Source organism: Leucoraja erinacea, chromosome 10 (genome assembly GCF_028641065.1).
Source record: "Leucoraja erinacea ecotype New England chromosome 10, Leri_hhj_1, whole genome shotgun sequence".
Lineage (NCBI taxonomy): Eukaryota > Metazoa > Chordata > Chondrichthyes > Rajiformes > Rajidae > Leucoraja > Leucoraja erinaceus.
The window spans coordinates 54,369,336-54,395,006 of NC_073386.1; the positions used below are offsets into that span (position 1 = coordinate 54,369,336).

Below are 25,671 nucleotides of genomic sequence, written 5' to 3' on the forward strand. Positions count from 1 at the left end.
CTTTCTCATTGTCTATTCTTCCACCAATTTTGGTGTTGTCTACCTGATTTGCAATGGTCACTTGGTCATCTTACCAAGGGCACTTCAACAGGCCAACATTCTCTGAAGCTTCAACACTGAGGTGATGAATCTTTCGAATGCTACCATCTCTGTCATTTTCCATCCTAACTTCATATATGTCACTGAGCCATTCTCTTCAATATATCCAGCACATTCTCAATCTAACACCAGTGTGCAATGACTGAGGTTCAAGCAAAAGATTTATTGCCAACTTACAATAAATAGGTAAGTTTTATTATGCTCTCATCAAGTAACACCAGATCCAAAGAAAAAGCATGTAGTTTTGTTTAAGTTTGGAGATGCAGTGTGGAAACATGCCCTCAGCCACCCGAGTCTACCCACCAACTGTCCTTCACCATTAACACTCGTTTTATGTTCTTCCACTTTGCCATTCACAGCAGAGTGGAGGCAGTTTCAACTGTGAAGTTAATAGGGGAGCATGAAAACAGGTCCTTCAGCCCATCAAGTCCACACCAACCATCGATCAACAGTTCACACTAGTTTTATCTTATCCCAATTTTGCATCCAGACCCTAACACTGGGCGAATTTTACAGAGGGCCAATTAAACTACAAATCTGCACATCGCTGGGATGGGCGAGGAAACCGGAGCATCCGGAGAAAACCCACGCGATCACAGGGAGAACGTACAAACTCCACACAGAGAGCAGCCGAGGTCAGGGTTAAACTCGGCCCTCTGGTGCTGTGAGGCAGCAGCTCTAGTGCTGAGCTGCTGCCTCACAATTCCACAATACTTAGAACATAATAATTCAAATGTAATAACCAATTCTTTTTATAAATCAGGTAATTGGAATTAACACTTCCATAGTGAGGTCTGCATAAATTTATTTCATTTTAGATTTTGCTTAGTTTATTTATTTCAATTTATTTTATTTTAGTTGATCAATATTTAGACTATATTATTGACATAATTTTAAGTTCATTCAACTGAAATGTCACTGTCCAACCAGACAAGGAATAGGATATTTACATTTGCAGTCAATCTTTAACGGATTTGTTTTAGTCTGTCTTTCATTAGTGATCGCAAGGCTGCAGTTATTAAAGCTCCCGTCTGTGTCCCAAAATGGAGCTGGCCCATGTTGTCATTCTCCTGGGTATATTTAACAGTTTTATTACTCTTTCCCTCTGTGAAAGTGGTGAGTACATCCAATATTTTATCATCAAATTGACGAAGAAATAAGTGCACAGGAGGGTAGCACGGTGGCGCAGCGGTCTAGTAGCTGCCTCACAGCGCCAGAAATCTGGGTTCGATCCTGACCATGGGCATTGTCTGTACAAAGTTTGTACCTTTTCTTCATGACCTGTGTTGGTTTTCTCTGGGTGCTCCGGTTTCCTCCCACACTTCAAAGATGTACAGGTTTGTAGATTCATAGCCTTTGGTAAAAATTATGTGTAAGATAGTGCCAATGTACAGGGTGATCGCTGATCGACGTGGACTCTGTGGACCCAAGGGCCAGTTTCGACGCTTTATCTCTAACGTCTAGTCTAAAAGTATCCACGTATATGCCAACTTGCTTTGCACAAATTGTGCAGTTACTTGCAATTTCTGTTCATCGAAATGCCTACACTTCATTGATTTTCTCTCTTCACATATTTTAAATTCAGTTGGAATAATTGAGTATATTATGTTGAGGATTATATGTGGTCAATAAGAGACATTCACTCAAGTGTTATTGCATTGCGCGTCAGGTGTACATCCTTAGGCAAAAAGGTTATAGCATGGAGAAAAAATATATACGTTTTCAAACTAGGATTTGTTGCGGCATATATATGGTCAAGCACATCAGTTTTTTGCTCCGTTTCAATAACTAATTGCTGGAGGAACTCAGCAGTTCAGGCAGCATCGGTGGAGGGAATGGACATACAACGTTTCAGATCAGGACTCTTCTTCAAGAAGACACAAGTTGCCTGTCCATTTTCATCCACAGATGCTGCTGGACCCGCTAAGTTCCCACCAGCAATATATGGTTATTTTGCTCAAGATTCCAGCGTCTTTGGTCTCCAGATATGAAAGTGAACTTCCCACTTTTTAATGACCCGAAGGCTTAATATTACTGAGGAGGTTGTTTTTACTGGATCCAATGCAATATGTCAGCAAAATCTTCACAAATCTATGAGTGAGGATAATTTTTAATTAAACATTGTCTTTGTAAGGTACTATTGTGGTGTGCTGCTGTTTTGCAACGCTCTACAAAAATACAAGCTTAAAATGTAGTCAGGGGTGGCCATAAGTGTGGTGTGAAGCAATAATGTACAAAAGGGAAAAGCATTTTAAGAGCTATGTTGTTTGGGTGGCACAGTGGCTCAGTGTTGGAGATGCTGCCTTAAAACACCAGAGAACTGGGTTCCATCCCGACTACGGGTGCTGTCTGTAAGGAGTTTGTGCGTTCTACCCATGACTGTTTTGTCCAGATGCTCTAGTTTCCTCCCACACTGTAAAGATGTACAAGTTTATTTGGCTTTGGTAAAATTGTAAATTGTTCCCATTGTGTAAGGTAGTGGTAGTGGTACAGGAAGATTATTGGTTGGCATGAATTTGGTGGGCTGAAGGGTCTGTTTCTGCGCTGTATCTCTAAAGTCTAAAACAAATTATACTGGGTGAAAGGAATATTCTTGAAACAACACTACCATTAGGAACAAGATATAATTTACAGACTACACTCTGATCGAAAAAGTTGCCCCTGAGATCCCTCTTAAATCTTTCCCCTCCAACCTTACGCCCTCTAGTTTTAGAATCCTCTATCCCAGGAAAAAAGACTGTCTAAGAAGAGAGTGAAACAAGCTGGTAGCTGGTGAAAGGGTGATTGATGGCCAGCGTGGACTCGGTGGGCTAAAGGGCCTGTTTCCATGCTGTGTCTTCCCATTCAATCAAAAAATCTAAGGACAGTACTAGAATTAGATCAGACAATATAAAACCTACGGTATACCAGCAAACCAATGATTAAGATTTTGATTTCCAGGTCTGCGCCACCATTAGTGTAAATAGTTTTGGCTAGAATGAGTGAAAAGGGGTTGATATTTGGCGAGAGATTCAGGTGAATAGGAAAGCTTAGATGAGTGGCTCAAAGTTGTAAATCTTGTCTTGTACAACATCTCCATCTGCTGGATAGATGGAGTATAGAGCAGTAGTGCACAGAAACAGGCCCTACAGCCCACATTGTCTGTGCTGAACCTAATTTTAGTTTAGTTTAGTTTAGATAGACCCCGGAAAGCCCACCAAGTCCGTGCTGACCAGTGATCACCCAGTACGCGAGTGATATCCTACACACTAGGGACTATTTTCAATTTTTATTGAAGCCAATTAATCTACAAACCTGTACATCTTTGGAGTGTGGGAGGAAACCGGAGCACCCAAAGAAAACCCACGCAGGTCATGGTCAGAATGTACAAACTCCGTACAGACAGCACTCTTGGTCAGGATCGAACCCGGGTCTCCAGCGATGCAAGGCAGCAACTCTCCCGCTGCACCACAGTGCCGTTAAGATAATGCCCAGATAACCGAGAGAAACAAAGAACTGCAGATGCTGGTTAATACACAAAAGGACACAAAGTGCTGGTGTAACTCAGCAGGTCAGGCAGGTTCTCTGGACGACATTTTGGGTTGAGGTCCTTCTTCAGACATTGTGGTGGGTGGAGAAGAAAGCTGGAAAAGGGGAGAGGCAGAACAAAGCCAGTCAGGTAATCGGCAAACACAGGTGAGGATGATTTTATTTTTGACAAGTAGATGGCTGGAACAAAAGCCAGAGATAAGAATAATTGGTGCGAGACAGGTTTGAAGAGAAGCCAGGAGGAGGAAAGTAGCGGAGGGGGGGGGGGTTGGGGGGGGGGGGGGGGGAGGAGGAGCAGTGAGGTGGGCGAGAGAAATAGGTGGGAGTCCAGGAGAGACAAGTGGGGGAGGGGGGGGGGGGGGGGGGGGGGGGGTAAGGAAGGGTGAGGTGTAAGGGGTTAGCTATAGGTTACATAGAATTGGAGCCATCAACGTTCATACCATTGGGTCGTAAGCTTCCCAAGCAGAAAATGAGGAACTGTTCCTCCAGATTGCGTGTGGCATCACTCTAACAATGGAGGAGGCCCAGGACAGAAAGGTCAGTGTGGAAATGAGAATAGGTGTCAACTCTCATCTGCCTGCACATGACCCATATCCCTCCGTTGCCAGCCTATCCATGTGCCTATCTAAAGCCTCTTAAATGACGCAATCACACCTACCACCACCACATCCCCAGCAGAGCGTTCTTCCAGGCACCCACCACCCGCTGTGTAAAAAAAACGGCCTTGCACATCTCTTTTAAGCTGTCTCCCCTCACTTTAAATGTATGCCCTCTAGTCCTTGACATTTCCACCCTGGGAAAGAAGAAGTTCTGACCATCTCCCTATAAGTACCTCTCATCATTTGATACTGTTAATTTTAAACAGTTGCTACATCAATTAAGAAAGTACTTGAGAATCAAAGGAAGTGCTGATGCTGGAAATCTAAAATAAATATTAAGACAGCGGCGTGGTGGCGCACTGGTAGAGTTGCTGCCTCACAGCGCCAGAGACCCAGGTTCGATCCTGACTAAGGCGCTGTCTGTATGGAGTTTATATGTTCTTCCTGCGACCGTGTGGGTTTTCTCCGGGATCTCTGGTTTACTCCCACACCATAAAAGAACAGGTTTGTAGGTTAATCGGCCGGGTGTAGGATAGTGCTAGTATGGTGTGACTGCTGGTTGGCATGGACTCGGTGGGCTGAGGTGCCCATTTCCACACTGTATCTCCAGTTTAAAGTCTAAAAAAAGACTGGAACTATCTGGCAATCCAATCTGCTTCTGCAGCAAGAGAAACACTTGTCACCATTTCAGGTAATGGCCGTTCCATTGAGAGGTCATTGTCCAGAGATGTTGATTAGTGCTTCTCTTTCCAATGATGCAGCCCGACCTGCTGAGTACTTCAATCACTTTATGTTTTTTATTAAAGAAGAACTATAATTGACTAAACGTTTAAAACAGGCGCGCCGCATGGAACCTATGCAAAATGTCCTGATCTGTGCAGGCAGAGGATGAAGCTATCAGATGTTCCATAAAAATGTCAGGAATAGCGCCATGTGAAGGGCCTGTCCCACTTAAGCGACTTTTTCGGCAACTGCCGGCAACTGTCACAGTCATAGCAGGTTCCCGAAAAAGCGCTGACTGGACCCCCCCCCCACCGACAATGTCTACAACAAGCTACGACAACCTTCCAACTAGTCAACGTCAAGCAACGCAAGCTACCGACAACCGACGACTCATTAGGACGTCCATCAACGACCACACCTACGACAACCTACGTCCACAAGGGTGACAAACTACGCCAACCAAAGTCAACCTACGCCCATCCGCGACAAGCTACGTCAAGCAACGACCCTGTAGGCGACAACTGAAGACAATTCAGTCGCTGATACCTGTCGCCGGTTGACGTATGTTGACGTAGGTAGTCACCAATGGAATTCACCAAAGTCAGCTCCCAGCAGCAAATGTCACCTGGTGACAACCTGTGTCATCCTGGCGACAACCTACGACAGCGTCTACAACAGGAGAAGACAAGCTACGTCAAGCCCACATTTCAAAATCCAGCGGCGACCAGAAAACATTACGACTCTTTAGGCAACTTGAGGAGACTACTCACGGCCATACAGGCATCACCCCTCGACCATGTGGCGTCAGCCTAGTTGACTGTAGTTGCCGAAAAAAATCGCCTAAGTAGGACAGGGGGCTTAACACTTGCAATATAGACACAGTGAGCTGTTCTGCACTTGCTGTACCACTGGCCGATTGTGCTTATGCATGGTGAAATAGGCCCGTTGGCACACCGATCCATGCCGACCAGCAGTTACCCTGTACACTAGCAGTATCCTACACATTAGGGACAATTTACAATTTTACAGAAGCCAATTGACCTACAAACCTGCATGTCTTTGGAGTGCAGGAGGAAGCGAGATCACCAGGAGAAAATGCACAAGATCGGGAGAACATAAAAACTCCATACAGATAGAAACCAAAGTCAGGATTATACCCGGGACTCCAGCACTGTAAAGGGGCTGTCCCACTGCGGCGACCTAATCTGCGAGTTTAGAAGCGTTTGCCCTCGACTCAAACTCGCAGCATGGTCGACACGTGGTTCAAGGAGGTCCTATGAGGTCACTGGAACTCTCCTTCATACTCGAGGGAAGTTCCCGCATACTCGCAGCCTCAGTTTGGTTGAGGAACAGTTTTCAGCATGATGAAAAGTTTTCCGCCAGTAAAATTTGGTCAGCATGGTTCTGCAGTGGAGTGGGGTCGCTATTTAGTTACAGGCAGTCAAGGGCAGCATAGGTAATCTCCTTTGCTGACCGGGCATTTTAATTGGCTCATTGGAGTTGTCAAGACCAAGGGAAAACTGACCGGTAGGTTAAATGCCCACCAAACTATTATTTATACTACTAAAAGTATGATCTTGACCACTTCCTGTTGTTCTGTATATTGATTTTAGAAAAAACGCTGCGGCTTACAGCTGTGATTTTTGGCCATCTTACCCAGAGTCACCCTCCGCTGTGCAGGACAAGAGGATTTTTCCCATCGATGAAAAATAAAAGAGTTATTCGTGTTTAAAAAATGTTGAGATTCTCTCTCCTGAAGGCCACGCCCCTTCCGGAGGAACTATAAAACCCGGAAGTGTTGAATGCCTTCGTCAGTCCCTGCAAGATGGGGGAGTGAGAGGGTCGTGAATCTCAGTCTGAGATGTGAATAACACTGAACACATGTCTACTAAACTGTGAGTGTGGTTTTACTGACCTTGAGTGCCCTTAATGTGGTTTGAAAATGAAAATGGTGGTGCTTGGTTTGATGTGAAGCACAGCAAATGGCAGTTGGTGGTGGTTGGTTTGAAGTGAAGCACAGCAAATGGCTGTTGGTGGTGGTTGGTTTGACAGAAGCACAGCAAATGACTGTTGGTGGTGGATACTTGACAAGTATGTACTGTATATAGATTTTAGATAAAACGCTACTACTTACGGCTGTGATTTTTGGCCATCTTACTCAGTCCCCCCTCCACTCATCAGGTGCAGAGGATTCTTCCCATCAATGAAAAATAAATGTTATTAGTGTATAAAAAATGTTGAGAATCTCTCTCCTGTCAATCAGGAACACCAAACCCCTTCTGGTGGGAGGGGGGAGAGATTATAAAACCCAAAAGTGTGGGTGTGGCTTAGTCTCTGCAAGATGGGGCAGGGAGAGATCATGACTCTGTCTGACCTGTGAATTAACTGAACAAACTGAATGTCTACTGAACTGTGAGTGTGGTGCTTATGTGGTGTTTTGTGTGGTTTTATGGTGGTTTCACCTTGCTTGAAATGGTATGAAACTGCATTTGATTGTGGTGGCCTAGGACCCTGCATGAAATGGCATGAAACTGCATTTGAATTTGGTGGCCCAGCACCCTGCTTGAAGTGATACGAAACTGCACTTGAATTTGGTGTCCTTGCACCCTGCTTGAAGTAGCATGAAACTGCACTTGAATTTGGTGTCCTTGCACCCTGCTTGAAGAGGCATGAAACTGCACTCTGAAGTGGCCTCACTGACCCATATGTTTTGGTCCTGCCCTCTTTTGGAAATATCTTGGAAATATTTTTTTTCTTTAGTTATGGGGGGTTTTGTTTTTTTTTTTCCTTTTTTCTTTTTCTTTTTGTCTTTTTGTCTTTGTTTTTTTTACATTTATAAGTTTCCTTTTAAAGATCTAATTATATTTACATAGAGACCGGGAGGTCTATATTTATTGTGTATTTTGACACTGGTCTCATATTAGGTTATACCTGTTATTAATGTAATCCTGATCCCTATGTATCAATACCATTGTTATGTTTATCATTATTCTTTTTGCTCTATTTTTAAAGTTTTATTTTTGCTTTTTTTGGAAAAAAAATGCAATAAAAAGATTTTAAAAGAAAGAAACTGCACGAATTTGGTGGCCTTGCACCCTGTTTGAAGTGGTATGAAACTGCACGAATTCAGTGGCCTTGCACCCTGCTTAAAATGGTATGAAACTGCACCTGAACTTGGTGGCCTTGCACCATGCTTGAAGTGGTATGAAACTGCACTTGAACTTGGTGGCCTTGCACCCTGCTTGAAATGGTAGTAAACTGCATTTGAATTTGGTGGCTTTGCACTCTGCTTGAAATGGAATTTCAAGGAATCGCCGCGAGTCAACTGCCAGCCCACCAGCCGCGAGTGAGCTCCCAGCACATCAGGCTTGATTGACTGAGCTGCCGCACCAAGAATCCATTTGGCCCACAATATCCATACTAGCCTTCTGAAAACCAGTCCCTTCAACCTACAACACCCATACTAGCGCTTCAGGAAGCCCCCCCCCCCCCCCCCCCCCCCCCCCCCCCCCACCACGGGCCACCAATAATGGAATTGGTGGAGGTGGACTATTGCGTTGGGCGACCAGCCCGCCCATGTGAACAAGGGACCCAACGGCCTAATACTTCTTAAAAGTCTCCACTCCTTCTGCCCTCCTTCTCTCCCCCTCTCTCCCTCCATGCTCTTTAAAGGACTCACCGTACACTGTGCAGTCGTCTTTTACCTTCCTGTTCATCGCTGGTGTGAATTTCAGACAGCGCTCCCCCACTTTCCCTGGCCCCCGCCTTTGCGATGTGTTGTGTTGCAGTCGGTCGATCCAGCTCACGGGTTCATCACTGACGGTTGATCCAGCTCGAGGTTTTTCAGGTGAGTGCCCTCGAGCTTGAAGGTCGAAGACAGTCGCTGAAAAGTCGCATTAGTGGGACAGGCCCTTAAGGCAGCAACTTTACCGCTGCACCACTGTACCACTCTGCCAGTTTTACCCTGGGATGTCAGGCCAAGGGTGGTGCATGTTTGGAATATATAGGGTTCGACATTTTATAAAGGGAATGGTTGATGTCTAGAACGTACTGCCAGAGAAAGTGAAGGAATTCGAAACAAGACTACACTCAGAAGGTATTCAGGCAGGCTCCCTCAATGCAAGGAAGGAAAAAAAAGACACAAAGTGCTGGAGTAACTTAGCGGGTCAGGTAGCATCTCTGCAGAACGTGGATCAGTGATGTTTCACAGAATGCTGGAGCAACTCAGCGGGTCAGGCAGCATTTCTAGAGGACAAGGATAGGTGACGTTTCGGGTCGGGAACCTTTTTCAGGCTGATTATAGCATGCGGGAGGAAGCAGTAAAAATGGTAGGGACTGGTCAAAATCTGGCAAGTGATAGATGGTTACAGGTGAGGGGGAACATAAGTAGGGATTGAAAGGAGACAAATGGATGACAAACCTACATGCAAAGAAAGGCACAAAGTACTGGAGTAACTCAGCGTGACAGGCGGCTTCGCTGAAGAAACTGAGGCATTGGAATTGATGGGATTCAAGCAAGACTGGAGCATGGGTCATCATATATCAAACGCAATGATCTTTTAGAATTATGCAAAGTGCTGGATTAACTCGAGTCAGGAAGCATCGCTGGAGAAAAAGGATGGGTGACATTTCAGGTCAGGAGCCTACCTCACTGATTGTGTGGGGGGGGGGGGAAGATAGCTGAAAGGCAGGTCAGGGCAGGGCGAAGGACTGGGGGGTAATTTGTGGATACAGGCGAGGGATTTTCTTGATAGGCAGATGGTTGGCCAGGGATGTGTCTTTCTTTCCCCCCCCCCCATCCATCCTTTTCTACAGAGTTGCTGCCTGACCCGCTGAGTTACTCCTGCACGTTGTGTCTTATCTTCGGAATAAACTAGTGTGATGTATATAATATAATTAGCATATGTTATGTCTTGTGCGAGGGGACACTTGCGCTAGAGGAGACTCAGGGTGGCGTCCAGCAATAAAGAAGCTTGTGAGTTTACTCCTGTATCTGAGAGTTCTTTTGAGTCAGTTCTAAGTACCCAAAATACACTACAATTGGCGACGAGGATGGGATAGAGTTTGTGAACTCACCCACAGGACTGTTTTGCAACACACAGGATTGTTTAACAGTTTGAACTGTAGACACGGAGTTGTGTCGCAGTTGTTTGCGAGCTGGACAAGAGAGGCCTGCGGATCCCTCTATGCCTGGGACTGCATTTAAAACATCAGCTGTATAAGTCGGCGAGTTTTGTCAGGCTATCTCTATGTTGTGTCTACGTGGCAAGATGTCGTCCTTCTGATTGTTACTCATTTTAGACTGAGTTGTTTTCTTTTTGTCAAATTCCTCAAGCTGAATATGCTTGACGAATAAGACGAAACGGAGTCAGCCCGGCTGGGAGAAGAGTCAACCCGGTCGAGGGAGAAAGCCGGCCGCATGAGAAGCGGACCAGCAGCGAGAAAAAAAAGCCCGGCCACGCGTGAGAAGCGGACCGGCAGAGTAAAAGAAAACTGGCCGCGAGAGAAGCGGACCAGTCGTGAAAGAAAGCCTGGTCGAGAGTAGAGTCAGCCCGACCGTGAGTAGAAAAGAGGGTCCAGCCGCGCAAGAGAAGCGGACTGGTCGAGGGGGAAAGCCCGGACGTGAGAGGAAGTCCAGCCCCGAGCAAAGAGTGGGTCCGCACGAGAGAAGCAGGACAGCACTCAAGCACTTCAGCCCGGTCGGGAGTAGAGTCAGCCCGGTCGTGAGGGCTGTGGAGACAGCGGGCAGGCAAGTCAGCGGAGCAGCAGTAGTCGACTTATCAGCGAGCCAGCGGCAGCAAAAGTAACGGTGAAGCCCGGAGGAGCCAGCAAAAGCAGCAAAAGTGGAGGTCTGGCGAGGCCAGCAGCAAAAGTACCAGTGGGGACAGCTCGAGAGGTCGAGAAGGCACTGGAGTCCATAGGCTGACAAGCTGGACCGGTGAAATTCTTCAAAGTAAAAGCAGGACTGTTCAATGTAATGCGTTGGTCACTGTTCCTTCACAGTAAAAGCGGGACTGTTTGGATGTAAGGCATTGGTCACTGTTATTAATAGTAAATCTGTGTGCATAGCAGGAATATGGTTAAAATGTTCTAAATGTCTATTAACATGAAATGTTGGTTAATAGTATAAATCTATTATTATAAGAATTAGTAATAGTCAGTGGGCTGGATCACTTCTTAGTGTGTAGAAGGATTAAGTCTCATACAGAATACACAGTGAGAGAAAAGAAGATAGTGCACCTGAATAGCAACAGGTAGCACGGCTTTTCAAATTGTAGGAAACGTGCCCCAGTTAGATTCTGGGTGTAATTTTGAGAAATGGACCAAAGTCTAGGAGGCTTGTTTCATTTCCAATGATATTGCTGCAGAGGAGACGAAGAGGGCATGGTTCATATTAGGCTTAGGAAGAGAGGGTTATCAGACCTTACGTATGTTACTGCTGCCAGCAAAGCCCACAGATAAAATGTATGAGGAGTGCAAGGAGGCATTAATGGCTCATTTCTCGCCAAAACCTCCAAGGGTATCCAGAGGCAAGGAGCCTGAACTAAAGAGGGCAGAGAGTCTCTCAAAGGACAAAGGTCAAGTTCAAAAGGACAAAGGTCAAGTGCAAAAGGACAAAGGTCAACAAAGGTCAAGTGCAAAGGGACACAAGTCAAGTGCAAAATGACACAGGTCAAGTGCTAAGGGACAAAGGACAAATGCAAAGTGGCAGAAGTCAAAGGCAAAGAGAAATTGCCATCCAAAGGGCAACCCTAGCTATTCAAGCTGCATTCAGGGGTATGAAGGCACAGAGAGAGATCCGGAACAAACAGAAGGCAGCAACGGTAATACAAGCAGCATTTAGAAGGCACAGAGTATACCGTCAATACAAGGCAATGAGATTGGCAGCTATAATAGTACAAACCCATTATAGGACACATCTTCAAATGGAAAGTGATCACAAAACTTACATGAAGGTACGCAGAAGTGTTGTACTGCTTCAGGCAGCCTACCGTGGAATGCTTGTTCGAAGGCAACCGGGGCATGCATAAATCTGTCAAGGTCATACCGACTTAGTATCAGATGTGTAATCAGCGTCAGTATTTTAAGAAACTACGCTGGTCTGCCATTGCTGTACAGCAATGATACAGAGCGTGCCAGATAAGAGATGTCCAAGTGAGACAGTATAAGAGTTTGAGGGAAGCAGTCATGTGTATTCAGGCCTTATACCGCGGGAACAAAGCCAGAGTATTGGTAGAGAAAACCAAGGCAGCACGCTGTATTAAGTCATGCATAAGAATGTGCATTACAAGAAAGCATTTCTTGATGCAAAAGGCGGCTGTAGTCACTCTGCAAGCTGCATACCGTGGTTACCGATTAAGGGTACGGTACAGAGCTATGCGACAAGCAGTCATTTCGATCCAGAGATGGTACAAAGCATGTAAAATACGGCATTCCCAGTTTGTGCAATATCAGTCAATGAGGGATGCAACTATTACCATTCAAACTGCCTACAAGAGTATGGTGGCTAAGCAAAAGAGAGCTACTATAAAAGTGCAGTCAGTACTCCGTATGAGTTGGTATAGGAAAGACCTAAGGAGACAAATAGACGCACAACAGAAAAGGCTGAAATGATACAAAAGATTAAAAAGATATAGGAAAGACTTCCTCAAACCGATTTATACAGCAGTTGCAGTGCAGTATCACTACCATGCTTATGAAGTAAGAGAAATATACAGAGCTCAAATCAAAGCCACTGCTGTATTGCAAGGACAGTATAGATCCTACTGCTTGATGAATAACCAGAAAGGTGATTTATGAAGACAAATAGACGAACAGCAGAAAAGGCTTAAACGTTGCAAAGAACGGTTAAATAAATGTGTGACGATGAGCAAAAAGCTGTTAACAGAAAAGTCTAAAGAAGAGAGGCTTGTCGGTCGAGACAAAAGTATGCAGGACCGATTGCGATTAGGACACCAGTATAGTCCAGCATGGAGCTTCCTTCACTGATCAATGGACAAATGTTTATGCATTGCAGAATGTCATTATACAACAAGAGCAGATAAATACGGAGCGCCAGGAAATTGAGTGACAGAGAGCGACTGAAAAACGAAAACCTGCAGTCATGTGTCAGATCCCACCTACAAATAAGGAACAGAAACAGAGGAAATGGTAATTTTAGCAGAATATCAAGAACAGGAAGAAATCTGCAAATTAGATTAGGATATTTAAAATGGAAGAGGCAGAGATACAGGTAGAGCTAGGGTGATTAGAAAGAGTGTGCAATTCACACAGAAGGGAACGGAAAAGGATAATACCATAATGTATTTCGTTTAAGGAAGATGAGTGGAATGAACCATTATAAATGCTAAGTTTAGATACAGTTTACAGTTATGAGGATGTAATGTAAGATGACTGTAATAATATAATTTTGCAACTGTGTGTTAATCAATTATATTTAATGTACTGGAAATGGTGTTATTCGCCTCCAAGTTAAAGGGGGAGCAGTGTGATGTATATAATATAATTAGCATATGTTATGTCTTGTGCGAGGGGACGTATGCGCTAGAGGAGACTCAGGGTGGCGTCCAGCAATAAAGAAGCTTGTGAGTTTACTCCTGTATCTGAGAGTTATTTTGAGTCAGTTCTAAGTACCCAAAATACACTCCAACTAGCATCTGCAGTTCCTTGTTTCTAGATCTTTTAGAATTGTTTAAGATCAATAAAAAATATTTCGCTATTACCCTATATTGGCATTTAAAAATCTACAATAATATTGAACTTGTCTTTTTCTGAGCAGAGTGCAGCCCACCTCAACCCATTGAAAATGCTAATCCTATACTTCAAAGCAGGAGGGATTCTTATCCCCACCGTACTGAGATTACATACCGCTGTGATCCAGGATATGTGGGCTTCCTACGGTATTGGTGTAGACAAGGAATATGGACGAAAGCAGAATCAAGTACTGAATGTAGATGTAAGTGTGTCTACAATAATTGCCTATAATAAGAGTCATGGAGCGTGGATACAGACCCTTTAGCCCAACCTGTCCGTAATGACCAACATGTATCATCTACATTAGTCACAACTACCAGTATTTGGCTTATATCCCTCATAACCTTTCATATTCATGTACCTGTCCAAATGTCTTTTAAATGTAATTGTACCTGCCTCAACCAGCGGCTTGTACCAAATACCCACCACCCTCCGTGTGAAAAATTTGTCCCCAAAGTTCCTATTAAATCTTTCCCTTCCCACCTTAAACCAATATCCCTTGGTTCTTGATTCGCATACTCAGTGTAAAAGAGACATACAGTTCTAGAGTTGTACAGCATAGAAACAGGCCCTTTGGCCCAACTTACCCAAGCCGACAAATATGCCCCATTTACTAGTCCCACCTGCCTGCATTTGGCCCTTATCCCTCTATACCTGTCCTATCCATGTACCTGTCTAAATGTTTCTTAAACGATGCAATAGTATCTGTCTCAACTAACTCATCCAACAGCTTGCTCCATACATCAGCCAACCCGTGTGTTAAAAAGTTAGCCCACATTGTCTATTATCAATAGATAATAGACAATAGGCAATAGGTGCAGGAGAAGGCCATTCGACCCTTCGAGCTAGCACCGCCATTCAATGTGATCATGGCTGATTATCCACAATCAGTACCCCGTTCCTGCCTTCTCCCCATATCCCCTGACTCCACTCTATCTAACTCTATTTGAGAGCTCCATCTAACACTCTTTTGAAAGTATCCAGAGCACCGGTCTCCACCGCCCTCTGAGGCAGAGAATTCCACAGACTTACAACTCTCTGTGTGAAAAAATGTTTCCTCATCTCCGTTCTAAATGGTTTACCCCTTATTCTTAAACTGTGGCCCCTGGTTCTGGACTCTCCCAACATCAGGAACATGTTTCCTGCCTCTAGCGTGTCAAAACACTTAATAATCTTATACGTTTCAATAAGATCCCCTCATCCTAAATTTCAGAGTATACAAGCCTAGCCGTTCCATTCTCTCAGTACATGACAGTCCCGCCATCCCGAGAATTAACCATGTAAACCTGTGCAGCACTCCCTCAATAGCACTTCCTCAAATTAGGGAACCAAAACTGCACACAAACTCCAGGTGTGGTCTCACTAGGGCCCTGTACAACTGCAGAAGGACCTCTTTGCTCGTATACTCAACTCCTCTTGTTATGAAGGCAAACATGCCATTCGCTTTCTCTACTGCCTGCTGTACCTGCATGCTTACTTTCATTGACTTATGAACACGGACCTCAGATCCCGTTGTACTTCTCCTTTTCCCAACTTGACACCCTTTAGAGAATAATGTGCCTTCCTGTTTTTGCTACAAAAATGGATAACCTCACATCTATCCACATTAAACTGCATCTGCCCACTCACCCAACCTGTCCAAGTCACCCTGCATTCTCATAGCATCCTCCTCACAGTTCACACTGCCACCCAGCTTTGTGTCATCTGCAAATTTGCTAATGTTACTTTGAATCCCTTCATCTAAATCATTGATGTATATTGGAAATAGCTGCGGTCCCAGCACTGAACCTTGCGGTACCCCACTAGACACTGCCTGCCATTTTGAAAGATACCGTTAATCCCTACTCTTTGTTTCCTGTCTGCCAAACAATTTTCTCTCCATGTCAGCACCTACCCCCAATACCATGTGCCCTAATTTTGCCCACTAATTTCATGTGGGACCTTATCAAATTATTTCAGAAAGTCTAGGTACACTACATCCACCGGCTCTCCCTTGTCCATTTTCCTAGTTACATCCTCAAAAAATTCCAGAAGATCAGTTAAGCATGATTTCCCCTTTGTAAATCCATGGTGACTCAGACCGATTCTGTTACTGCTTTCCAAATGTGCCGCTATTTCATCTTTTATGATTGACTCCAGCATCTTCCCCATCTTGTTATTAAATCTTTCCCTCATCACCTTAAACCGTTGTCCCCTACTTTTTGATTCCCCTACTCTGGGTAAAAGACTGCGCATTCACCCTTCCTATTCCCTTCATGATATTTTACTTCAAAGTCACGTGATTGACTACGTGAAGCCCGCCAGCCCGTCAATACATCTAACGCATGGCCACGACTGGCTGGGAGGAGTGTCGCTCTACAGCGGTAAGTTTAAAACCCTACAGGTACTTTCAAACTTATTCTGAGGTCGTCTTTTGGTGGAAAATTTCTCTCTACAGAGTTCCAATTGCTGATGGATAATGGAAAAATCCAGGGCACAACCCAGACGGGCCGCGGGGAACCCGGCTACGGAGGAGTGCGGGTAGCCGGCGGCTGTCGGTTTCGCCATCCGAGTCGCTGACAGTGCAGTCAGTGATTTCAGACTTGGTGCTTGTCCAAAGCAATTTGGCAACCCTGAAAGGGGGCAAAGACAAACGGAAGTCTGAGAGGCCTGTGTTCTCAGATGAGTCAGGCCAGGAGAATTCTCCTCTTACAAACATGGATAGCACCTTTGGGCGTTTATCCCGGATGGAGCACCTCATGGAGAGGATGCTCCATCATGATATGCTCCTTAAAAACTGAGACATATCAGCACAGGTCTCCTTTCGTGCCTGTGGCAGCGCCTGATCCAGGGCTGCTTAATGTCTCCCACTCTGAGGAGGGGAGTGTAAGGGGTCAGTATATGACTGACTCCAAATTCAGAGGTATGTCCGTGGAACATACTGGAATGCATGACATGCGTGCAGTTCAACAAGAATTGACTGCCATGGCATCAAGGTTTGTGATACCCTCGCAAACAGGGGAGCCGCTGCAAGAAGACTTGGCTTCCAGCATCAACTACCTCACCTCACATCAATTACAGGAACAGGTGATGGTTGAAACGGCTGCAAAATATCATGCATCTGTAAACTGTGCATCCCTAAAAATGCCGGCAGTCAACAGCTCTATCTGAGGACACATTGGAGGGGGCACCAAGGCCCAGGAAATGAAACTCCAACAAATATTAAAATTACTGGCCTCAGGCATTATGCATTTGCCAGATCTGTGGATGGCGGGCACTTATTCAGACATCCAGCAGGATGCCCTGGCGTTGATGTGCAATGCACACTTTGAAATGAACTGCTTCCGAAAGAACGCCATTAGACCTGCCTTAAGCCGAATCTGCTGTTCGGGGAAGACCTACCCAAACAGGTAAAAGACCTGGATGAGGAAGCAAAAGCTGTCGGGCTAATCAAGGCACCAACGACAAGCAAAGCTTCACCGTTTCTACGCCTCCATCAGCAGTAATCGGTTCACTGAAGCTTGTGGCAGCTCAAAAGTCTTTTTTAGGCCAAGGCCCAAGCCGGCCTTCATGGAAAATACGCAATCCGCGCACCCCAGCAGTCCTACCATCCAAACCTAGAGGACGGAAATAGAACCTGTATCAGGGGCCTACAATAAGACCACCGGTAACCATGGAGGTAGGTGGGTCTGGTTCTTTCTGGAACATGTGGTGTGTTGACCGGTGGTAGATTACACTTGTTTTTGCACGAATGGCAGTGGATAACATCAGATCCGTTTATACTGCACAGTATAGAAGGGTTCCAAATTGAATTTCTTCCCAATTCATTGCCACCCACACAACATGCACCAAGCCGGGCATTTGTTCATTCCAAACAAGAAGGTTTGGATATACAAGCTGAAATTCACAAATTGCACACAAAAGGGGTAATCGAGAAGTCAAGTCATGAACATCACCAATTCGTCTCCAATAGATTCTCTAGACAAAAGAAAGATGGAGGATGTCGGATCATCCTTGCTTTAACACAACTTACCTCTCATGTGCAGTATAGACATTTAAAAATGGAAAACTTCGTTAACTCCAAACAACTGATTTCCAAAGGATGCTTTATGGCATGCATCGATCTCAAAGATGCATACTATTTGTTTCCCATTCACAGGGATCACCGGAGATATTTGAAATTTAGCTGGATGGGGCAACGGCGGCAGTTTAAAGCATTGCCTAATGGATTAACTTCAGCCCCCAGGTTATTTACCAAATTATTAAAGATGGTGCTTGGACTACTTAGAGCTCAAAAACACATTGTTATGACCTATCTGGATGATATAAAAATCATAGGAAAAACGCCTAAATTAGCTGTTTCAGCCACAAAACATATTTGAGAAATTGGGGTTTCTCATCCATCCAGTTAAATCCAAGTTGATACCAACCAGAGTTATTAATTATTTGGGATTTACCATGAACTCTATTAATATGTCTGTGACTCTGCCCTGGGACAAGAGATTAGAATTAATAGAAGCCTGTAACAATCGTGTTGTTATGGAACAGCCATCTATTCGACAGGTGTGTGGTTCAATTGGCAAAATAGTGGCTGTTTTTCCAGCTGCACAATTTGGGCCTTTGCACTATCAGAACTTACAACATGCACAGGTCCCAGCACTCAAATGCCATTTAGGTCATTTTAGCAGACCTATGCTATTACCAGCTGAAGCTATATCAGAATTACAATGTTGGATGACTAATATTCAACATTGCTCCAGTAACGTTTTGGTCAGTAAATCTTCAGTTATATCACAAACTGATGCTAGTGCTCAAGGATGGGGAGCTACTAATACCATCTCTAGTTGCAGTGGCAGATGGGATGTGCACGAGTTATCAATTCTTCAGTTACATGGTATCAACTACCTGGAGATGTTGGGGGCATGCTATGGGTTAAAAGCTTATTGTGGGAATATGCATAATCTGCATGTTCAACTACAAATTGACAACACTACAGCGGTGGCATATATTAACCACATGGGTGAAATCAAGTCAGTATCCTGTGATAGTTTAGCTAACCTCATTTGGCACTGGTGTATCGAAAAAAGCATTTGGATTTCAGCTACCTACTTGCCAGGTAGGTTTAACATGTGGCAGACACCAGGTCACGCAAATTCAATGACAACACAGAAAGGATGTTGGATCACAAAGTATTTAACGACATTATTGCTCGGTATGGAACACCGGATATCGATTTGTTTGCATCTATGCTCAATCACCAGTTCCCAAAGTATGTGTATGGAAGCCAGACCTAGGGGCAGTGGCGATAGATGCATTCTCACTGCACTGGGGAGGAATGTTCTTTTATGCATTTCCTCCATTTTGCCTCATCAGTCGGTGCTTGCAAAAAATCCAGCAAGATTGCGCTTCAGGCATCTTGGTAGTGCCTGACTGGCTTACGCAGCCATGGTTCCCATGATGTTGGGAATGATAATAGAACCTTATATGGTTATTTCTAAACACAAAAATTTGCTGGTTCATCCCGTGATTCGGGAAGGCCACCCTCTGCACAATAGAATCAATTTATTGATTTGCAGACTTTGAGAAGATCTTTCCTGGGGCTCGGATTGTCAGACTGAACCGTGGACATGATCACTGCAGCTTGAAGAGATAGCACCAAGAAGCAGTACATCTCTTTTATCAAGAGATGGGAAGTGTTTTGTTTTAATTCCAATATAACGTATGATACGGCACGGATAAATTGCTCTTTAACGAAAGATTAAGTTATAGTGCCATTAACTGTGCCAAAAGTGCCTTGACATCATACTTGTTGCTGGGATCGGGGCACCACTCTGTTTGGTCTCACCCACTGATATCCAAATTTATGAAGGGTATCTTTAACACTAATCCTCCCAGGCCCAGGTACACGGAGGTATGGGATGTTAACATTGTGTTAACACTGTTTTGCCGGTGGGCTCCAGCTACATCCTTATCTTTGGTCAGGCTGACATATAAAGTAGTTATGCGCATGGCGCTGGTTTCAGCGCAACACATCCAGTCATTGCGTAAGCTGCAGCTGGACAGAATGGTTACATCTACCAACAAAATAACTTTTTATGTACATGAGCTAATTAAACAAAGCAGACCAGGGGTGTTAGGTCTAAAGCTGGAATTTTTGGCGTGCTCTATGGACCATAGATTGTGTGTGGTCACACATATTCAACAATATTTTAAGGCTACAAAGAACCTTAGAGGCACTGAACTGGCAATGTTTATTAGTCATAAAAAAACACACAAGAGGGTATCAGTGCAGACCATCCAGGTGGTTAAGACATGTATTGGTTTGTGCAGGAGTGGACACTGATGATTTTAAATCTCATTCCTCCAGGGCTGCAACAACGTCAGCAGCAAGGTTCATGGAAGTTCCAGTGGACCACATCCTAGCGACTGCAGAATGGTCGAATGAGTGGACTTTCCAAACCTTTTATAATAAACCGATTGCCAGGCCGGGTTCGTTTGCCAACTCAATTTTAAGTTCTGTTCAATAATTTGCTTTCCCGGATGTAAGGGGTCACTATTATTATTATTATTAACATTTGTTTATTAAAGCATCAGCATATTTTAAATCTATGTCATGTCTGAATGCATTATCTTTTCAATCATTTCTGGTCAACTAATGCTGTGTGTTGCATGGATTCGTGTTCGCGGCATAATATCACAGAGCTTTAAAGTCTTCGCATAGTCACTCACGTGACTTCGAAGAAAAATAGGAAGATTAAACGAGAACTTACCAGTTTGAAGTTTGATCTTTATTTTATGAGAAGTTGCAATGAGGGATTACGTGCCCTCCACTCCCAACCCTCTTCTCATAAAGATCATGTGGTAGTTCTAGTTCTCGAATCTTCCTATAATCAGTTCAGCAACTGTGTTCTGTGATTTTACACCACTGCTTTGAAGGTTGACGCGCATGCGGGCTGGAGGGCTTCACGTAATCCCTCATTGCAACTTCTCATAAAATAAAGATCAAACTTCAAACTGGTAAGTTCTCGTTTAATCTTCCTATTATACACCACTACCTGATCACCTCTGAGCCTCCTGCGCTGCAAGGAATAGAGTCCTAGCCTTCTCAACCTCTCCTAATAGCTCAGGCCCTCGAGGTCTGGCAACATGCTCATAAATTTTCTCTGCACCTTTTCCAGCTTGACATCTTTCCGATAACACGGTGACCAAAACTGAATAAAAATTTACTTTACTTCATTATTCCACTTACAAATGACCTTTTAATACAACAGATATAATACAATTTTAGGAGACACAGTTTATTCGTTCTCCCTGTGACCTCATGGGTTTCCTTCAGGGTGCTCCAGTTTCCTCCCACTTCCAAAGATGTGCAAGTTTTGTAGGTTAATTGGCCTCTGTAAATGGACCCTTGTGTGTAGGATAGAACTGTGTACGGGGTGATTATTGGTCACTTGGTGGGCTGAAGGGCTTGTTTCCGCACTATTATCTCAAAAGTAATATAAATGAAACAAGATACTGGACAATGTTACATTGGTGCATTGCATTTTCAGGTAGTTTGCTTCAGCAACTGACTGCAAGGTGACACCTGGAAACTTGGAAATAGTAAAGAGCCTTGATCTTATAAATAAGCTCGACATTTAATGAGATCACAGCCAATCCAAATACAACCTCAACTATGGATATTTTTTAAAGTAGCAATTGACAGATTCTTGGCTAGTAGGGACGTCGAAGGTTATGAGGAGAAGGCAAAAGAATGGGTTTGAGAGGGAAAGATAGATTAGCCATGAAAGAATGGTGGAGTAGACTCGATGGACCGAATGACCTAATCCTATTGCTTATGAACTCTGAAGTCTCAGCTTCCCCCTCCCAAAATATCATCCCTTGCTTGTTAAAGATCTATCTACCTCTGATTTAAAAGTATTCAACAGTTCTTTGGAAAAAAGAGAGTTCCAAAGACTAAAAGAAAATGTTCACCTCAGCTCAATCTTAAATGATATACTCCTTATTTCTAAGCCAGGGCTACTTGTTCTAGAGTATTCTATTAGGAGAATCAACCACTCCACAGCCATCCATTGAAGACCCTTTATGCTTCAATTGTCCCCTTTTGGAAAAGCAGCCATAAGAATCAAAGATTTGATTGAACTCGTATAGTAGGATTTGATTGGACAGCACACAAATAACGCGTTCGACTGTACCTTGCTACACATTACAATGATAAGCCAACAGGTGTAGATCCATGAATGACTAGCCTATATTTCTTTTTAACCAATCATAGAACACAGAACAGTACAGCATGGGAACAGGCCCTTCAGCCCACAATGTCTGTGTCGAACATGATGCCAAGTTATATTCATCTCCTATGCCTGCACCTCATCCCTATCCCTTCATATCTACGTGTTTATCTAAAAGCCTCTTAAATGCCATTATCATATTTGCCTCCACCACTACCCCCGGCAGTCTGTTCTAAGCACTCACCACCCTCTGTAAAAAAAAATGTGCCTTTTATATCTTCTTCAAATTTTGCCCTCTCAGTTTAAAACTTTGCCCTCTAGTCTTTCACCATTCCACACAGGGAAATAGGTTCTATCCTATCCACATCTCTCATAATTTTATATACTTCTAACAGGTCTCCCCTCAGTCACTGACGTGCCAGAGAAAACAATCCAAGTTTGTCCAACCTCTCCTTATGGCTAATACCCTTTAATCCAGGCACTAGTCTAGTATACTTCTTCTACACCCCCTCCAAAGCCTTCACATCTTTACAGTAATGGGGCAACCAGACCTGCACAGGATAGTCTAAATGTGGCCTCACCAAAGTCCTAGAGTGCTACAACATGCTTTTCCTAATCAATGCCCTGACTGTTGAACTTTGCATACTTTACGCTTTGTTTACCACTATCTTCTTGCATTGCCTCATTAAGGACACCCTGGACTTGTGGCAGGAACTATAAGAGTATTTTTTAAAAGACACTCAGACAGGTACCTAGATAGGAAAGGTTTAGAGGGATATGGGTCAAACATGGGCAAATGGGACTAGATGGGGCATCTGAGTGGGCATGGACAGGCTATGGCGAGGGACCAGTTTCCATGCTCTTTGACATTATCAGGGAAGTGAAAGCTATGGAAAACTGGCTCAAAATAAACTGTTGAGGTGTGAAACAAATCAAACATGATCTTACAGAATAAGAGGCAAGCTTCAGAAGTGGAGAAGCCATCTTATGTCCTTTTGTAATTGCAATATTGAAAAATGCAAGATATTAGCACGTAAATGTCAAACCCTATTAATTATTCTTAACTGATAAGACTATCAACTAATGTTCGCTATTTCTTGAACCCAATGTCAACATCAGTGAAGTCTTGTGGAAGTCCTGGAGATATTTTACATGGATCTTTCCAACTGGTGCGAGGTACTGATCTGGTCTTTGGTTCACGCATTGAATACAAGTGTAATGAAGGGTAAGGATTGTATTTCAATAATCCAATTTTATTTCTTACAAGGAGAAGGAATAGATATACATGACAGCTCGTAATCTCTCTCATCGTTTTTTAACGTATCCTGATCAATGAATATATATACACACACGTGTGTGTGTGTGTGTGTGTGTGTTCCACCTAGTCTAGTCTAGTCTAGTCTAATTATATTGGGTCCCATGTTCACACAGGAGGGCTGGTCCCCTGACGCAATATTCTACCTCTCCACCCATTCCAATATTGTTGGCCAGTGGGGGGGGGGGGGGGGGGGGGTGTTCTGGAGCGCTGGTATGGGTTCTTGGGGTGGCAGCTCAGTCCCTCAATCCTGATCTGCTGGCAGCTCACTCACAGCTGGTGGGTTGGCAGTTGACTCATGGCTATTCCTTGAAATTCCATTTCAAGCAAGGTGCAAGGCCACCAAATTCAAGTTCAGTTTCATTCCACTTCAAGCAGGGTACAAGGCCACCAAATTCAAGTGCAGTTTCATTCCACTTCAAGCAGGGTGCCAGGCCACCAAATTCAAATGCAGCTTCATACCATTTCATGCAGGGTGAAACCACCATAAAACCACACAAAACACCAAACTCACAGTTCAGTAGACATTCAGTGTGTTCAGTTAATTCACAGCTCAGACAGAGTCGTGACCTTTCCCTCCCCCATCATGCAGAGACGGAGCCACACCCACACCTCCGGGTTTTATAACCTCTCGCACCGGAAAAGGTATGGCCTTCATGGTGTTATTGACAGGAGAGAGATTCTCAACATTTTTTAAACACTAATAACTTTTATTTTTCATTGATGGGAAGAATTCTCTGCACCTGCTGAGCTGCGGGACTGAGTAAGATGGCCAAAAATCACAGCCGTAAGTGGTAGCATTTTATCTAAAATCAATATACAGTGCAAACAGGAAGAAAGTGCATTTGCAATAGTGCCTTTTAACTTCAAGCCAAAGCACCCAAACCGCCATTTGCAGTAAGTAGTGCCTTTCAACTTCAAGCCAAAGCACCCAAGCCACCATTTGCAGTAAGTAGTGCCTTTCAATTTCACGCACAGCACCCAAGCCACCATTTGCAGTTAGTGCCTTTCAACTTCAAGCCATAGCACCCAAGCCACCATTTACAGTAAGTAGAGCCTTTTAACTTCAAGCTAAAGCATCTAAGCCACCATTTGCAGTAAGTAGTGCCTTTTACCTTCAAGCCAAAGCACCCACGCCACCATTTGCAGTAAGTAGTGCCTTTCAACTTCAAGCCAAAGCACCCAAGCCACCATTTGCAGCAAGTAGTGCCTTTTAACTTCGAGCCAAAGCACCCAAACAACCATTTGCAGGCAGTGCCTTTTTACTTCAAACAAACCATATTTTCATTTTCAAAATACATTAAGGGGACTCACAGTTGAGTAGACATGTGCTCAGTGTTATTCAGAGCTCAGAGAGACATGACCCTTTGGCTTATATATATATATACACACACATACATACATATATATATACATATATATATATATATATATATATATATATACATATACACATATACATATATATATATATATATACACATATATATACACACACACACACATATATATATACATATATACACACACATATATATACATATCAATATATATATATATATACACACATATATATATATATACAAATATACATATATATATATATATATATATATATATATATATATATCCTATATATATATATATATATACATACTATATATATATATATACACACATATATATATACACACACATATATATATATACACACATACATACATATATACATATATACACACACACACATATATATACATATATATACACATATATATAATATATACATATATACATATATACATATACATACATATACACACACACACAAACACACACACACACAAATATATATACATATATATATACACACACATCTATATATACACACATATACATATACACGCACATATATACATATACACGCACATACACATACACACACACACACATATATTATTGTCTTTATAATTCAATATTATATATTCAATATTATATCATGCTTTTCAAAAGAAAATTTACTAACTATAATTCCCATTCCAGGAATAAACTTTAAATGGAAACACAAGAAATTGCAACTACTGGAATCTTGAGGAACTCAGTGAGTCAGGTAGCATCTTTGTAGTGAATGGACAGATGATGATGTCTGAAGAAGGGTCCTGGCCCAAAATATCAATTCTCCATTCCCTCCATCGAGTTCCTCCAACACTTTGCATTTTCCTCAATAAACTTTAAATGTGTTTTTGAAAAAGGCAGATATATTTTGTGGTAAACTATCTTCTAATTTTTCAAAACCTTCAGTAACATTTTCTATTATGCCTCCGATCTCCTATTATCTATGTTTGCATTCAAAGTTTCTACCCAGATCATTGACCTTTAGTCGAGGCACATCCTGGAATGGAGAATATGCTTTTTTTTTAAATTAGTGCCATTATGTCCATTC

The 25,671-nt window shown here is 43.3% G+C and overlaps 1 protein-coding gene across 1 annotated transcript in view; it reads left to right on the forward strand.

The window, feature by feature from the left end:
• Positions 1 to 1,057: 1,057 nt before the first annotated feature.
• The window catches only part of LOC129701226 (complement factor H-like), an 82,260-nt gene continuing 57,646 nt past the window's right edge, over positions 1,058 to 25,671 (forward strand). Inside the window, exons 1-3 of the mRNA XM_055642331.1 lie at positions 1,058 to 1,215; positions 13,729 to 13,905; positions 23,033 to 23,138. Of these exons, the coding sequence (XP_055498306.1) occupies positions 1,143 to 1,215; positions 13,729 to 13,905; positions 23,033 to 23,138 (356 nt within the window). The 5' untranslated portion in view covers positions 1,058 to 1,142. The remainder of the gene's footprint in view (positions 1,216 to 13,728; positions 13,906 to 23,032; positions 23,139 to 25,671) is intronic.